The sequence below is a fragment of the Stenella coeruleoalba genome (assembly GCF_951394435.1).
Source record: "Stenella coeruleoalba genome assembly, chromosome: 11".
In the NCBI taxonomy this organism is placed as follows: domain Eukaryota; kingdom Metazoa; phylum Chordata; class Mammalia; order Artiodactyla; family Delphinidae; genus Stenella; species Stenella coeruleoalba.
The window spans coordinates 14,703,437-14,720,956 of record NC_137157.1 but is presented as its reverse complement, the minus strand read 5'-3'; the positions used below and the strand labels follow the sequence as shown (position 1 = coordinate 14,720,956).

The 17,520-nt window shown below is 46.9% G+C and overlaps 1 protein-coding gene across 3 annotated transcripts in view; it reads right to left on the bottom strand.

Moving 5' to 3' along the window:
• Window positions 1-2,272: 2,272 nt before the first annotated feature.
• SYN3 (synapsin III) overlaps window positions 2,273-17,520 on the bottom strand; it is a 428,731-nt gene continuing 413,483 nt past the window's right edge. Inside the window, exons 11-15 of one of the 3 annotated variants that reach the window (XR_013830364.1) lie at window positions 16,423-16,557; window positions 15,464-15,551; window positions 10,240-10,531; window positions 3,742-7,023; window positions 2,273-3,088 (exon numbers count right to left, since the gene is read on the bottom strand). Coding sequence is in view for 2 of the 3 variants with exons in the window: in XM_079935834.1 (XP_079791960.1) it covers window positions 6,891-7,023; window positions 10,240-10,531; window positions 15,464-15,551; window positions 16,423-16,557 (648 nt within the window). In the remaining variant the exon portion in view is untranslated. Of the gene's footprint in view, window positions 7,024-7,806; window positions 7,918-10,239; window positions 10,532-15,463; window positions 15,552-16,422; window positions 16,558-17,520 lie in introns of those variants that run through there. The other 2 variants (XM_079935834.1, XM_079935835.1) reach the window with 2 other exon arrangements.

Sequence of the window (17,520 nt, the reverse complement as noted above, 5' to 3'; positions counted from 1 at the left end):
CAGAATGATCAGAGGACTTACTCGGTGTCATCAGATTGTTGCAGGAGATGATTATTATTTTTGTAGTGGCACTCTTTTCTTCACCTGAAATCGTTCACAGAAGCCTGGTTTGTGGAATGAATACAAGCAGAGCTAGTTTGGTTGAACTGGACATGGAGTGAGTGCTTTGGACACCTAGCTCAGTCCACCTCCTCCCTCTCTCAGCAGCTGCTCCTCAGGCTCTGTGCTGAAACAATCTGGGCTCTGAAGCAGCACTGTTTGGCCACCATTGGGTTGTTAGGGACTCGTTTCTGGCTTCTTCTGGAGTGGAGTTATAGCTTCTTTTTCCTTGTGTTTTGAGTGCTTGGAGCCTAATTTGTAATCTAAGTAGATGACATATTTTAACAACAAAGTTACACTGCTTTGAGTGCTGCTCAGGTACTTGTTCTGCAAAGGAATCCTCGTTATTTGAAGAACATTTTGCTTTTAAGACTTAAAATACACAGATTTCAAGTTTTATTTTTCCTACAACAAGAAAAAGGCCAAACACAAATGTCTTAGCACATAAACAACTACTGGAAACATGCTATAGCGACAGATTAAAATCTGAATCACAACACAGGAATAAAACACTGTTAGTATCTGCAGAAAATAGGAATATTGCTAATGTCTTCCTGCTTTTTAAAAAATCTGTTTTGCATATAAGGAAATGGCTTGGAATGCTATGTGCTACAAGAATGTTTAGAGTTCTACACATGAATTCGTACACATGAATTTTTTTTCTTTGCTATACATATGTATTGTCTTTTTTCCTTCACAGTGTAGAAAATTCAGTCAATTAATACGATTTTCCAGAGGCCATGTCACCTTTAGTAGCTTAATGTATAGGTAAAGGATTAGGGCTGTTGACATTCTTTTTTCCTGTGGTATTTTGTAATATCTGAGCTATAGGACAGCCTTTAAAAAAGTGTCCACCAGAGGCCATATGGCTTTAATTGGGTCTGGGTTGAAAGAGTCACCCTGAAACTTCGATGGGTAAAAACATCCTGGTTCTCTAGTACACCTTTCTGTGGCCTTATAATGTTAGGTTGTGCTGTATGTGGGGTGTGTGTGTGTAGTGGAGATGGAAGGACATAGTGATGACCAGAAGCACCATATACTATAAAACAGTAGTTTTCAAAATGCATTCATTTTCGAGTGGTCCTTGAGAGGTTCGTGAATGGTGTTGGTGTCCTGCAGATACAGGTGCTACTTTCCGACCTCACCTCGGACTTACTATCCTACGTGACAGATCTCTCAGTTTAGGATACCAGTGGTGTGTCACACACCTAAATTTGTGGTCCTCCCAATAGTTTATTCTGAATTCTTTAAACCACCATCGAAGCTTTTCTTCTTGACTAGCTTTATAGTCAGAAGCTTGTAAAATCTACATTCTTTTCATTAGACTGAGACTTGAGTTTTATGTGTTGCTGGTGTATGATGAGAATGAAGTCATTGTTTGGTCATAGCCTGTTCACTGCGTGACTTTCTGACACCACTTTGATGTATTGTGATAGAAGGTAGTGTGGAGCAGGGGTCCCCAACCCCTGGGCCATGGACCGGTACCAGTCTGTGGCCTGTTAGGAACCGGGCTGCACAGCAGGAGGTGAGCGGCAGGTGAAAGGGCGAAGCTTCATCTATTTACAGCCGCTCCCCGTCGCTCACATTACCGCCTGAGCTCCACCTTGTCAGACCAGCGGCGGCATTCGATTTTCATAGGAGCATGGACCCTACCGTGAACAGTGCATGTGAGGGACCTAGGTTGCCCACTCCTTATGAGAATCTAATGCCTGATGATCTGAGGTGGAGCTGAGGTGGAGATGCTAGCGCTGGGGAGTGGCTGCAAATACAGATTATCATTAGCAGAGAGGTTTGACTGCACAGAGACCATAATAAATCAATTGCTTACAGCTCACATCAAAACCCTATCAGTGAGTGGCAAGTGAAAACAAGCTCAGGGCTCCCACTGATTCTGCATTATGGTGAGCTGTGTAACTATTTCATTATACATTACAATGTAATAATAATAAGGTGCACAATAAATGTAATGGCTTGAATCATCCTGAAACCATCCCCCCTCTCCCCTGGTCCGTGGAAAAATTGTCTTCCATGAAACCGGTCCCTGGCACTAAAATGGTTGGGGACTGCTGGTGTAGAATGCTGTGTAGGATGCACTCCACATCACTGGCTTGTAGCCTTAGTGATTTTCTCCCCTCCACCCCCAACCCCGGCCATTTATAAATGAGAGCTCTGGTTTGGCATAGCTGGAAATCAAATCATGGGAGGTATCCTCTCTTAACAATGTAAGATTTTGTGATACCCTATGTACAAACAGTTGAAGTCTGTCCTCTCTCACTCTTGCTTGCCTCTCTCCAATTCCTGAGATCACTGTTTAGCTTAATATCTCTGTAATTCCTCCACTCTCCCTCTGCTCCCTATACCTGGGGCCCTGAGCCAAGGCTTGTCTTGCTCCTACCCTGGGCAGTAGCTGAGCCTCAGGGAGGGGCCAGGCAGGTCCCAGCTCTCCACTGTGCTGTGAGTGTGGTTAATCCTCCTTCGGATAGCCTCCAGTTGACTGTAGGAGATCAGATACGGGAAGTACTAGTTAGGTCATGTGACATAAGGGTTCATCTTAACTAACTTAATGGTTCTCTTGGGATTCCCCAATAGGTTATAGCACTTAAGTTTCTGCTATCCCACAGCAAAACAGGTAAAATGCTAATTGAGAGGCAAGGAGATGTCAACTGGCTTCTGCTCTAAACTCAACAAAAGACCACAGAGCAGATACTTAAAATATGGAGTTTGGAAATTGGAATTAAAGCAGGAGGACCAAGCAGAATAGACATAATGAAACGTATTTAGGATTTTAAAGAATTCTCTCTCTCTCTCTCTCTCTCACACACACACACACACACAACTGTAAGAAGAATGTTTAGTTTTACATTGGTTTTACCTTAAAGAAATAATACACTGAAATTTCAAAAAACTTTTCATCTTTTCCTCTTGGCCTGCCAGTTGAGGGTCATGAACACAGTCTAGAAGTCTCACCTCTTGGGGCTGCATATTTTGTCTGTGGAAACACAAGGGAGCCTCTGTGCCCTTTATGCATTGTGTTTGGTTAATGGACTGGTTTGACTTGTTTGTCACCCAACCTTGCAATTTGTCTCCAACCAAACCCAAAGTGCCCCCTTCTATTAGAGTGTAAATATTAGACTGAAATGGAATTTAATCCACGGCTGCTCTGGAGTCGAGGACAGCTTTTGACACTCAGGGGGGATAGTCAGCAACCAGCCTGCTTATTCTCTTGGGTAAAGAAAACCATGCGATGCATGTGCAAGTGCTCTTAGGCGCTGAGCTATTCCTCCAGCATAATTAAGTTACTGCTTGTATCTGCGAGGCTGACTTAACTCGCTTACACTGGGACTCTAACTTGCATCCTTTCACAGATTCTAAACACACAAAACCAAATGAGCCACCAACTTGTTCTATGAAGTTGAATGAGGCACTGGGAGGGGCAGGGCTCTGAAAGAACACTGTGTGCCTGCAGGATGGCTCGAGCTGGGCTCTGCTGTGGCCTGCTGTGTGGTCTGGATGGGACCCCAGGGTCTTTGCTGGACAAGCCTTCGTATTGTCCTGGTCTGCTCGCTGCACCTCCTGACTGATGCTGACAGTGGCACCTGGTCCCTTCAGCTCCCAGCCTCAGTGGCCCCGCAGTCAACTCACCTGTGTGGGCCACGCTCACCACGGGGGAGGTCTCAGCCTTCTGCTCTGCTTTCTCCCGTAGGTTAAAAAGCGGCCACAGATTCTCTTCAGCTTCTTACCAATCTCTCTGCTGGTTTGATTCTCTTCCTGGGCAAGTGATTTCCTCACATTGATACTGGTAGAAAAACAGCCTTTTTCTTTTCTCTTAACATTTTGTTTACATTTTGTTAATCTCATAGTTTTCTAGGAGTGCCAACCTAACACACATCCTGCACACTGCGTGCCGAACAAGGCGTGCGCTGCGCTGTGCCCACGTAGCTCGTTCACGAGATGCCGGCACTGGCTTGCTTTCCCCTCGAGCTCCTTCCACTGCAAATTCAGATGAGAACTTCCAGAAGGTAGTTGAAGTTCAGGCTCATGGGATTTGCTACTGTATTTGTTACCATGGGAATGAAGGCCTATAACCCCTGAAATTCTGGAATGGTAGAACTAACTGCTCCATCAGCAGGGACTGAACGGGGGGGCAGTGTGGTAATGATGAAGAGGACCCAGAGGATTAATGCAAGAGAAAGGATACGCAGATTCCAGTATCCCTCGAAAGCTGATTTGACAATTAGATGACAGTACCCTTTTATCATGCTGTTAGGAGGACGATCTGGAAGAAGATATTTTCTCCGGCTGGTGGAGGTGTCTACTGAGGCTGCATTGGAAATTCTCTCTTCATTGTGCTACATGTCAGCACAACCAAATGGATCTTTGTCATGTTTCAGCCTCACCAAGTCACCTTGGACGGAAAATGCTAGTCTTTCTTTGGGCCAAGATTGTGAAACAGCAAAAAATAACAAACACAACCTTTCAGACTCTCTACAGAGTGACTCCCTTCCCCCTTTCATTTTGTTCTTTCCCATTAAAAAATATCACAATTATTAAAGGTTAAATGCTTGGAGGGAACATGTGCTAGCCTATGTGAGAAAACAGTCCATTTTGGGGATCAACGGTCTCCAAAGGACCATTCTTGGTCTCTGTACTCATACACAGACTGATGGGAAAATTTATTGCCATGTGTTGGTTATAAACTTGTCTCATGTCATGGAATCTTCTGTGCATGGTTATAAAAACAAGGATGCCTGGCCTGAGAAATGAGTTTGATATTCTACTGGAATATCTGGGAAATATGGTTTGAATGTTGGGATGTTTTCAGGGACAAGGGACAGAATATGGGAAAGTGGGAAAAGCTAAGCCACGTAATCACGGTTTATGGAGCCACTAGCTGTGCTCACCCAAGGAGTGGGCCCTGGCTGTGACGCTTCCACACCGGTACTGTTTCTCACCTTCCCCACACAGCTCAGGGCAGGGCTGCTGGTCTAACTTCAACGTGCATTCAAAATACTTAGGGAGATTGACAAAGATACAGGTTCTGGGCCTTATGACCAGAAATTCTGAATCCTTTGGTCTGAAATGAAGCTAGCTATGCACATTGGCCATGTCTCATGCTTTGAGAAACCTTGTCTAGCCTATCACCACTTTGTTGTGTATTTTGGGCTGTGTTTTATTACTGAGAATTGGGTGAGATAGTTTGATTTTTTCTTCCAATCTTAATTTCCAGTGTAGAAGAGTGACGGTCGCCTCACGTATTTCCTGTGTTCTCAATCTTCTAAAACACGTGGCTTTGTGGTGTTACGTCCTGCCCGATAGTTTTCTGCACTCTTTTATTCAGAATGCAGCGCCAGGCCAAGGACGCTTTCATTTTTACTTCCCTCTCCCCCTTCCCTATGAACGGTGAGGGGAAGACGTGCCTCAAGTTGCAAAGTGGGCTGTGAGGGGATAGCATGGCTATGTTGGATTCTCCTCGGCTCTTTGGAGCCAGGAGGCTGGTCTGGCACCTACAATGTTTCTAGCACCAGGTGCTTGGAGATTTGGGACACCCCTGCACCCCATCTAATCATGACAGGAGCCTGATGTAGGAGAAAGCATTGGGAAGGGAGTCAGGGTTACATTTTCCAGCTCTGCAGTTAACTGGTTTAGTCAAATAAGTGTGGGTTAAACAAAGTTAAAGCTAATTTCTTTACTGCAGGAATTCCAAGAGCCTTTGATACGTACTATCAATCTCAGAAAAGAAACAAACAAAAAACAGTGTTTCCTAAACACGTTTGACCGGTGAACGCTTTTATAACTAACCTTCCAGTGCCTTGCTGTACACTGCCTGCAAAACGCCGAGCTAGAAGTTACTGTCACTGCACTTTCTGATCCTGTGTCATCCATCTGCTCGTTGTCTCTGGCTCCTTGTATGTCCTTGAGGAGAAAACAACATTCCTGGTAGGAGTTCAGAGACCAAATGGTGGTGTAACACGGAATGGGTAGAGAGGCCCTAAGCTAACTCCTTCCTTGGGAAGTGGAGGGCATATTCCCCCTCTGGGAACTAGTGATGATTCCTAAAAGAACCCATGGTCTGCTCTTGGCTGTCCAATTTAGGATAGCACTCTGGGCACGAGCGACATTGTTAAGCCTCCCCTCTGTTTCTGTTGTGTTCTGAAAGGCCCCACGGGCCACGCAGCCTCTGAATTCTTTCCATGGTCCTCAAGGTCCACTGGTGGTGGGTGTGATGGGGCTTCGCCTGTCTGGTCTGCAGGGCCATCTCTTGAGCTTGGATGGGACTTGCAAGGGTAGGTGGTAGGTTCCCCCGGCTGCGCTTTTGTCCTTTTGTTTGCAAAACACTGTCAAAAGTTTATTGCCTCCTACATTGCTGAGGTCTGACTTCAGCGTCTGCATTTGATGGAGGTGGGGCAAGGCTCAGAGGGGGCCCTTCCCAAAGGCAAGCAAAACACTAACAAGAAATGTCAAAACTAGCCACACACAGACATCTCACGTGGTTATCTGAGGCAGGGAAGCAAGCATCTGGGTAGGAAGGTTGACGAGATGCCTGTCTTTAAGGCCCGTTTTGAGGAACCTGGAGGCTCTCAAAGGCCCACCCCTCAGTCGGGCAATGCTGGAACGTCATGGCAAAGGAAAGTGGGAACACATGTAGACACTCAGTTCCTGGACCAAAGGCATTTGGAAAGTATATTCTCAGGCCCTCCATTCTGTTCCCGTCAGGAACCAAGGCTGAGATGGAGGATGGGGCAGGAGAGGGGGGAGTGTAACGGGGCACCCCCCTCCCGGCCTGGACAGGGTTAGTCGGAGAACAGGCTGGCGAAAGACTTCCTCAGGTTGCGGATGGTCTCGGCCTTGGCCTCGTCTTCACTTGGGGTCCCACGCTGGGAGGCGTCAGACGTGCTGAGGCTGTTAGTCAGGGACTGGGATTTGCTGAAACAGAAAGGCAAGGGGGTTGGGGGCGACAAGGCTGGACTCCCCAGGAAGTGAGTCCTGGGGCTTGCCTGGAAGCCAGCTGGGTGAGCCCCGTCACCACAAGGACAGTGAGACCAGAAACAAGGCATCCCCGCCCTTACACGATGCTGAGTACACCACACACGCAATTAACCTGCAAGGTGGTTATTGGTATCCTTCTTTTTTAGGCACAGGAATTGGGGCTTACAGCAAGTAACAGGGGAGCATCCAGGGCTCATATCCTTTTCACAAAGCCAGGCTGCTCAGACGGCAGGCGTGACTAGAGCGCAACTTGACCACTCTCCTGCCTCTGTGTACAAACCCACTTGGTGAAGGGCTGTATCACCGGGTTATGGTTGTTCCTCCTGTACTTTCCAGCGCTAGTCTGGGAATCAGGAGGTCTGTATTCCAGACCCTCTCTGCCATTTGGCCCCTCCGGCTGTGGGCAAGTAACTCACTGCTCGGGACCTCCTCTCCCTCATCGGCGAAATGGAGGGTCGGTCTGGCCCACCCTCAGGTCTCTTCTAGCTCTGACACTCCGGGCTTCAATTCCAACTCTTCTCGGAAGCCCTTATGGCCGATTCCAGCCCATTTTGGAATTCTCACGGTGCCTACTGTTTGAACAACAGTGTTTGACCCTGTGTGCCAGCCTCATGCTAGGTGACAGGTTGGAGAGATGAATGAGATTCAGGCCCTGCCCTCAAGGGGCTCACAGTCTAGCGGGGGTGAAAGACATAGGAAGAGATCCCCACTTGGTCTTGTCATCACATTGAACAAAATCTTCTTCAAAGCAGAGACTGTCTTTTCCCCCTTTGCTTCTTCCCCCCGGGGTGTTATCCAGGACTAAGTTCAGAGTAGGCATTTGATAAATACCTGTGGATTTGAATTGAACCAAATAATACTTTAGAGCAACAACCCAGGAGATTTAAGTGTTTTTAGCTAGATGACTATTGAGGTTAGTGTCCAAACCTGGCTTAAGTCCCAAAGCCCTCGTCTGTCCTGTGATCAGCTGGGCTGTGTCTTTTCACGTGTGAGAGGCTGTCACAGATACACCCGTAAGGAGCCAGCTGCATTCTGGCTGGCTAGAAGCACTAACTGTGCAAAAACTCATTTTAATCCTTACAATAACCCTGTGGTGCAAGTACTATTGTCCCCATGTTGCATGAGAGGAAGTCTAAGCACAGAGAGATTAGATAACTTTTCTGAGGTCATGCAGCTTTCAAGTGGCAGAGCTGACGCTGAACCCAGGTGGTCTGACTCTAGAGTCTGTGCCGTCAACCTCTATGCCTATTGCTGGAGGACCACTTGCTAATTTCATCAAACTAAAAACGCATTTGTCCTTTGATCCAATAATACCATTTCAGGTATTTTCTATACAGCTGATCCTGCACGCATAAGAAACAGCATGTTTTCAAGGCTATTCACTGCAACCTTCTTTGTAAGAGCATACCATATTTCCATTTAGGGTGGATTAGTTGGATAAATTGTAGTATAACTATATAGTAGAATACTATACAGCTGCGAAAAGGAGAAAATGTCAGTGAACTGAGTGGAAGAGCTCCAGGATTTACTGTTAAATGTAAAAGCAAGGAGCAAAATGGTGTGGACAGTGAATACTGCTGATTGTGGAAATAAGTGGGAGGAGGGAAGCAGAACACATATTTCTGTATTTGCATAAGGAAACACTGGAGGAACACACAAGGAACTAACAAAAATGGTCACCTCTGGGGCGCAGGGGGCAGGAAAGCATTGGATAGGAATGAGATGGGAGGAAGATTTTTTTCAATAAAAACAATATCTTTCAGATCTCTGAACCATGTGAATGTATTACCTATTCAGAAAAATGATGGTTAGCATGACTCACGGGCTGGATGTCCTGTGTTCAATCCTAGCTCTTCTACTTCCTAACAGTGGAAACTCTGGCAAATTATTAATGTCTTTCTCTGTTTGCTCATCTGTAAAATGGGGATAATAATTGTTATTAACTCCTAAGCCTGTGGGACTTAAAAAAAACAAACCAACTAGGTAAAGTGCTTAGTACATAGTAAGTAGATAATAGATGCTAGCAGTGAAACGATGATGATTAATATTAGTGTTTGGAGTTGAAGAAAGGGAGAAGCTTACCAAAGAAAACACATTTAGGGTCTCTCTTTCTGACCTCAAACCAAGAGACGGGCTTGAGTGGAAACAGGAGAGAGGATGTGTGTGCACTGGGATGGATCTTTCACAAAGTGGCGGCAATACTCCTTCCCGTCCCCATCACCTAGTCTTTCACAATGCGACTCTGCAGATCCTCCTATCAAGAGTCTATTTCCCCACCTCTTTAATCTGGGCTTGACCATGTGACTCGTATTTACCAAAGGCGTGTGATGGGATGAAATGACATTATGTGGCGTCTTCTAAGGCTGGACCTCGAGAAGCCTTGAGGCTTCTACTTTTGCCCCTTTGGAATGTAATTCTACCATGTGAGGAAGCTGGGCCCAGCCTGCTGGAGGATGAGGCCCAAGGAGAGAGAGGAGCTCAGCTGACAGGCCAACACCAACCATCAGATATGTGCAGGAGGCCCTCTTGGACCATCCAGCCCCAGGTAAGCTGCCAGATGACTACAGCCACATGAGTGATCCCAGTAGAGTAGGGTTGCTAGAGTTAGTAAGTAAAAATACAGGACACCCAGTTAATTGTGAAATTCAGATTAAAAACAATTACCTTTTGAGTATAAGTATATCCCATGTAACATTTGAGGGCATACTTATGTTCAAAACTATTCATTGTTTATCTGAAATTCAAATCTACCTGGGCATCCTATATTTTATCTGGCAACTCTACAGGAGAGACCAGCAGAAGATCCTCCCAGCTGAGCCAAACTCAGAACAAATTGCTAAACCAAAAAATTATGAACAAAGAAAATGGTTGTTTTCTTAAGCCACTAAGTTTCAGGGTGGTTTGTTATGCAGCAAGAGATAACTGATGCATGTATACACGGAGGATCACAGTGGGACCTAATCTATCCTCTCACCTTTCTGGGCCCTGCCTGCCATCCCGGTTCCATCCTCTGGGCTTCTTTCTACCCATTTAAAGTCTGGGTGAGTCCTTGGTGGGTCTTCCTCTGTCTCCGAGTTCCTGATCCTGAGCCAGCCCAGCTCTGTCCACACCCTAAGTCCACCCTATGCCCTTCCCAATTCCCAAAGCACTTACTTGAGATGGGGGTGGGGTGCTGCTGGTTTCTTGGACTCTTCACCCTGTTGGGAGGTGCTGCGGCTCTGCATGGGGGGCCGGGGCTGTGAGGTAAGGGTGGTGCCTGGCTTGGAGACCTGGTTTGGAGAGCTGCCTCCAGATGTGCGGGATAGCTGTGGAGAGCCTGGTGACCTCTGCTGCTGTGGAGATCCAGATGAGGGACTCAGGGGTTGCTGGCCTTGTGGGGAGAGCCTCTGTTGCGAGGGGCTTCCAGATCTTGGGGGCTGAGGAGACTGAGCTTGGCGAGGGCCCCCTACAGGGAGAAAAAAATTATTACATTCAGATTTTTTTACGATAAATATGGCTGTGCACAAGTGTCACTTCAGGGATGTTCATTACAGTGTTTTTCATTTTTTTTTAAGATTTTTTTGATGTGGCCCATTTTTAAAAGTCTTTATTGAATTTGTGACAATAATTGCTTCTGCTTTATGTTTTGTTTTTTTGGCCACGAGGCACGTGGGATCTTAGTTCCCCGACCAGGGATTGAACCCGCACCCCCTGCTTTGGAAGGTGAAGTCTTAACCACTGGACCGCCAGGGAAGTCCCTACAGTGTTTTTTGTAACAGTGAAAAACTGAAAACAATACAAATGCCTAACTGTAGAGGAACTGACTAGGAACATTAAGATAACTTCATATAACGGAATATGCTATGGTCATCACGTATGACGTGGCAGAATAATATTAAATGACGTGGGATGTTGTTGATAAGCAGCTTATAAAACAGTATTTGCCATTTAATTCCATTTTGGCACGTATATATATGAAGCTATGTAAAAAAGAAAGACTGGAAGGTTATACATTGAAACCAGTGTGTCTCAGACTTTAATGGCATGTGAATCCCCATGCGTCTTGTCGAAATAAAGATTCCGATACAGTAGGTCTTGAGCAGTGTTATGAACTGGATCGTGTCCCTTCACAGAATTCATATGGTGGAGTCCTAACCCCTGGTGTGACTGTATTTGGAAATAGGGCCTTAAAGGAGGCAACTATTGTTGAATGATGCCATAAAGGTGGGCCCTAATCCAATAGGACTGGTGTCCTTATGAGAAGAGAGAGAGAGACCAGGGACCTGCACACACAGAGGAAAGGCCACGTGAAGACAGAGAGAGAAGGTGTTGTCTGCAAGCCCTGGGGAGAAGTTTCAACCCTGCTGGCACCTTGATCTTCCAGCCTCCAGAACCATGGAAAATAAAGGTCTGTTGATGAAGCCACTCAGTCTGTGGTATTCTGTTATGGCAACACGAATGGGGTCTACGTTACTAACAAGCTCCCAGGTGATGCTTCTGCTTCCACGCTTCGAGTAATGAGGCACTGAGCAATGATTTTAAAAGCGGTGGGATGATGAGGGACTTAAATTCTCCTCCTTTTGCTCACTGATGTTTTCCACACTGAAGATGTATTACTTTTGAAACAATGAAAATAATTATCCCTTACTTTCGAATAGCTCTCTAACCTTTTCTAAGAACTTTTTCAAAAGCAATATATCATTTGATCTAGAGAGAGGCCGGTAGGGAAGATACCACTCTTCTCATCAGGTTGCAGTGGAAACAGCCTCATTAAGGTTTCATAACTAGAAGGGGTAACCACGGAAAGCCCACAGAGGAGCTTGGCTTCACCCTGTTCCTGCACAGAGCATACAGGCTTTCACCTACAAGCGAAAGGACATTTTAGCCTCCCAGAAATGACTTTGAGTGGAATTCCAAGGCTCCAAGCAAGCAAGGTGCACCCTCCTCACCCTTGAACCCAGGTGTCAGGACTGCGGATTGTGAAATGCACCTTGGCAAGGCAGGCTAGCTGCCTGCTGCTCGCCATCCCAGGATACAGCGGCTCCTGGGAAGGTGGGATGCACCGCGGTGATTCTCGCCATGCTTTGTTGAGAGGATGGGAGACTGAGAGTTTAAAAAGGGCTGGAGCTCAACTCTGAGCCCTTTCATAATGTGGCTTCCACTTGTGTGAGCTCCCCAGGTCTCTACTGTGTCCTCTCTATCATGTCCCGGCCTTGGGCTGGGCACCCTCGCAGCTTGTGGGTTAGGCATTATTATCATCCCCATTTTACAAAGAAACTCAGTCCCAGGTATACTGCGACTTGCTTAAAAAGTGTCACTTCTAGTAAGGGGAAGAGCCTAGACTCAAACCTAGATCTCTCTGACTCAAAGCTCTGTTTTCTTTTGTTTCCCTTTTTTCCTTTCTTTACTGTACCACACAGGGCAGCACCTTTGTGCAAATTAAGAAAAAGGTGCTTTCCCCCAGTGGTGGCTGCTCTGAGCCCGGTGCAAAGGGGGCAAGGACTAGATTTCAGCTGGCCTCCCCGCTCAGACTGTCTCAGCTGGGCCCTGTGTGGTGGGCACGACCTGCATGTCTGGTGGCCCTGACACCCTACAGGTACCAGAGCCCCAGGTCCTTGCCATTAACCTGCCATGTGACTGTGGGTGCGTCACTTCTCCTCTCTGGGCCCTTGTTTGGAAATGAGGTCGTTGGACTAGACATCAAACATCCCTCCACATCTGAACATCTTTGTGAGCTTGTGCAACACTTTCCAGGTTGGACTGAATTGCAGCTCTAGTCTAGCAACTGACTGCACACGGCTTGATTCATGACTATATTGTCCCAGTAGATTGGAGGACCCATTGATCACAAAACTCAAACACCTATAGGGCCAGGCAGATAAATAAATAAAGCAGGAGAGTGTCAGAAAAATCACGTGGCTTTAAAAAATTTTCCCACTTGAGGTACACGGTTCAGAGACTTACCTCTTTAAAGAGGTGCAAGCACAAAGAAAATGGCAATTGGCGCTGTGTCACTGTGGCAGTGACACCAGCAAGGAAGGAGGAGGGCCTGAGGCAAACGGAGGAGTCCTTGCCCTGTCAGTGGACGGTTGCTACGTAGCAAGCAGGCCCACTGTTTCTAGAGCTCCTGCTCTATCAAGAGAAGCTGGAAATCTAGATGTTTATGTAAAAGCTTCTGATTTTTAAATGTTGGTTTACTTTTTTTGTTTTTTAAACCCATTGTAGGTCCAAAAAGACATGTTTTCTAGTTTTATCTTAAATCCTCCCCCCCGCCCCACCTCTCCACATTCTTCTCCTCAAGACTGATAATATCTTGGAAAATCTGGATACTCATTCATTCATTTATTAACTATTCGTTCAGTCCCTATTATACAGGTGGGATTCATCAAGAGACACTAATTTCTTTCAGCTTCTCAGCAAAGCAACAAATTTAGTATTTTTTGTTTGAGCACATACAGAAAAAAAATTAAATGTAGAAAGTATTTGCCTTAGCCCAGGATTGGTGCTAAAAGATGATGAGGTTCATTAAAAGAGACCTTCATTTTTACTGAGTTGAAAGTGAGTAGTGAGTTCAGAAAACAAGTTAATAATGTGATCTTGTTATTTTGGGAACTCAATGAAAGCACTGTGTTTTAATTAGCCTTGTTATTTTTAATCTGAATGTTAATTCAATGAGCATTTTCTTTAATTATCCTAATTGGTTTTAAATTGATTGTTTTTCAACTCACTAAACGTGTGTTTAGCCTCATGTCGCTTAAAATATCCCTTTATCGAGCGTGTCTCTACTCTGGGCCGGAAAGGAAACCAGAATACAGTAACTCTCTGTTTTAAAAGTGCTCGGTTCAAATGTGGTTGAAAAAGTAAGTCCTGGGGCAGAGTGAGACAGGCCAGGGTAGGGCAGAGGCACAGTCAGAGCCTGGCAGGGTGATGAATAAGTTGTTTTTGAACATTTATAATTATAGAATTATCACCAGGCAGGAGGGCAGTGGGGCTGCTTTAGTTATAAGGATTGTTATGATAACAACCGTTAAGGACAACATGTATAATTGTTAGTAAGACACAAAATATTAATAGTGAGTTTTTAATGGTAAAGGTCATATAAATAGTTATTAACAGTATATTAGTAGTAGTAAGAGCTAGAACCTACTAAGTACTACCTCCACGCCGGGACACCTTGCTAACTGCTTCACCTGCGTTTTCTCACGGGAAGCTTCCCATTACTAAACGGGGCAGCTGTCATTTCCTCCTTTATCACTGGGGAAACTGAGGCTCTGAGAAGTGATGTAACTTGCCTAAGTCTGCCAGGGTACTGAGACATGGAAGTGGATTCAAATAGGTGTTTATCTGCCTGAAGAAGCAGCCAGTGTTCTTTGGTACACAGTTATGTAAAGTCATGCAATTTCCCTCTTCTTAAATGCTTTCTGCTTTTCCAAGAAGAGAAGCACAGAAAGGAAAGACGAATGGAGTGTTTTATCTAAGACCTTTCGAAGAAGAAGCCATTTAGTGCCCAAGGCCGATTTTCCCAAGAAGCAGTGAACCTGCTACTTTGATAAAAGCGACTGGGAAGGCCACAGTGTGATAGTAATGTTTCTTTCTGATGAGTCTTAAAGCAGATCCTTAAAAGGTCGCCATGAAAATGCCTGGCCTGGCTTCTTGGTGCGAAGCGGTCCTGACGCTCCAAGCTGGCACTAGAGCAGCGAGTGTGCCCGGAAAGTTCTGACTGCAGGAGAGGACCTGGGCTGACCTTCTCCCCAGGCCTGAGCGTGAGAACACCCGAGCAGCTGGCAGCCTGGGAGAGTTAGTTATTGCCACGATTTCTTTTCATCTTGTCATCAATAGTTCATCCATTCTCTAATAAATGGTGGCATTTACATAGTAATGCTGGGATATTTTTTGAGGAACAATTCCAGTCGACAAGGTTCTGTACGACGTTCCGTCTTTCTTTCTCACTCTAGCTGGTTGGCTCATAAATCTATAACCAGGCACTGCTAGCAGCTAGGAACCAGACAACTTCTAGAAGATCTGAAAGCCCAGACTTGTAAACCTGCCATTTTCTTGTGCTTCCTTGGACGAAACCTCAACACCCATCTCTGTAAAAAGGAAATATGGTTGTTTTCACTGTTGACAAGTTGGGAGGCTGAAAATGAGAAAACAAATGGGAAAGTCCCTAGCACAGTGGTACTTAATACATTTACTGTCTGTCTTCCTTTCCTCCTTTTCTGACTTTAAGGGGGTGACAAACCTCATGGTCTCTTTCATTCTGCATACAGAGCGAGGGCACATATCTGGAAGGCGCGCTTCCAGAGCGCCTTCTGGAAGTCACGCGTGGACCCCTCAGTGCATTCCAGCATGCTTGCTGGACGGTTTCTCTCGGTGCGCGGCTCGTCGTGGGCCCTACCTTGTGTGGGTGTCCGTGGCTGAGGCTGTCCGAGAGGAGGCCCAAGCTGGGCTTGCCCAGGGGGTTTTGCTGGTTTAGTCTGAGGAGTCTAGAGCAGAAGAGAAAAGAAGCCTGTTGCGATCACCACAGCCATTTACTTCCTGCGTACGAGGGCAGGGTTTATCAACATCTGTTCACTTCTGAGGTAAAACCTACATAATGGACACAGTTCTTAAGTGTACAGCACAACGAGTTTTCACACGTGGATACACCTGTGTAACCACCAAGCCGGTCAAGACAGAACATATCCAGTGGAGAAGCCTGCTCTGTGGCCCCACCAGCCAGCAGCCCCCTCGAGTATGACCGTCATTCTGACATCTGTTATCACAGGTTTGTTTTTGTGGGGAAAGGGGGAGCAGGTTTTGGGACTTGCTTTTCCAGAAAGCTGGGGGTCTAGCAAATTCTTTGGAGAATAAGCTGGTAGTCCATGGTGAGGACTGTGCAAGGGAGGAGCTCTGAGGGAGCAGGTCGAGGTTGGAGGATGAGGAAAACAGAAGACACAATAGTCTCTATTGACTGGTGCCCTGGGAGTATACAAAGGGCATGTGCGTACACGGGCACGCGCGTGCGCGCCCACACACACACACACACCCTGCTCCCTGCTCAGGCCCGGGATTGAGGGCACAGAGGAGACAACTGGTTTCTTATGTTAATAATCTCTGCCTACAGACACCCAAAGCCCAGTTGAGACAAGGTTTTTCTCCCCAGAATGGTGACGGGAGGAAGGGCCTCTCAGAGCCTCCCAAATTCCCCCATCAGGAGCAGGGCTCTCCCCCAATCCCAGCCTCACCCACACCCCATTCCTTTCTCCCCAAGTTGGTTCCTCCCTGGGAGCATCTCCTGTGGATCAGGGCACCCATTCCCAGACAGCCAGGCATTTCTCATGGCTACACAGTGTCCCTTACTTCCGAGGACCTTACCCAAGGCCTCAGGGGCGAGGGCACTGTGCCCCCTGGCATCGGGAGTTGGCTCATTTTGGAGACAACGAGATCGGCCATCAGCTGTTTGTCCTCTTCCAGGTGCTCTCCAATCAGGGGCATGGAGCTGTCCATCACCTGCAGGTGATGAGAGAAAGGAGTCCTGAAGGACCCTCAGGCCAGGGCGGCCAGGCAGCGCATCCCAGGAGGCAGGCTCAGAGCTCATGACAGAAGTGAACACTAGATGGCAATGCTCTCCATGCAAACACCCAGCCCAGCGCCTCCAGCTGGGAATGACCACCGTGGAGACATCCAGTTTCCTGCAGTTCAGTCTAAATCAACTCCCTGGACTCAGTTCAATTCAGTCGACATTTGCTGGACCTCAGATATACGACCAAGGGCTGGGAGCCTTTGCTGACCTTTTCTGCTCTTTTCTTTGGGGAGCTGGTCTCTGCCCCTCCTTTCCCACCTTGGCCCCCACCCAGGATTGGGGCTGGCCTCCTGAACTCTGGCCCAAGGTCAAGGTTTTCCACAAAGCCTGAAGCAGTGAAGGTGGGGGGCTCGATTATGACCAAAAAAATAACAAGGGTTAGAGTCGACTCAGGGCTCGGAGAGAAGAGGGAAGAGGCAAGTCCTGTTCTCCAGAGCTCTGGCAGAATAAACTCCTGGAGAGGAACTTCTCCCACGGGGAGCAGGCTGCTTCTCAAAGGAGGCACAGTGCTTACACTGGGAGGGGGCCTGAGAGATCATATTTGTACACCCGCACATCTGCTTTTCTTGCAGATGGGGAAACCGAGGCCCAGAGATGGGAAGGGACTTGCCCGAAGTCACGCAGGCCAACGATCCAGGTGATTCCCCAGGCACGGGCAGCTGTAGACGGTCTCGAAGGGGAGCGAGGCCTTGGTGGGCCCTCTGTCTCCTCCCCAGCTGTAGGGAAATCCAGCCTGTTCACCAACACCCCCCTCCCCCCGCCCCCATCAAACGCACTGTCTCGTTCTCCCTTTTCCCAAGCTGGGGACTCACCAGGTTCTCTCTCTTGTCCAGGTCCTTGTGCATGTCATTCTCTCTGCCCACTCTCTACCTGCCTAGGCCCTACTCATC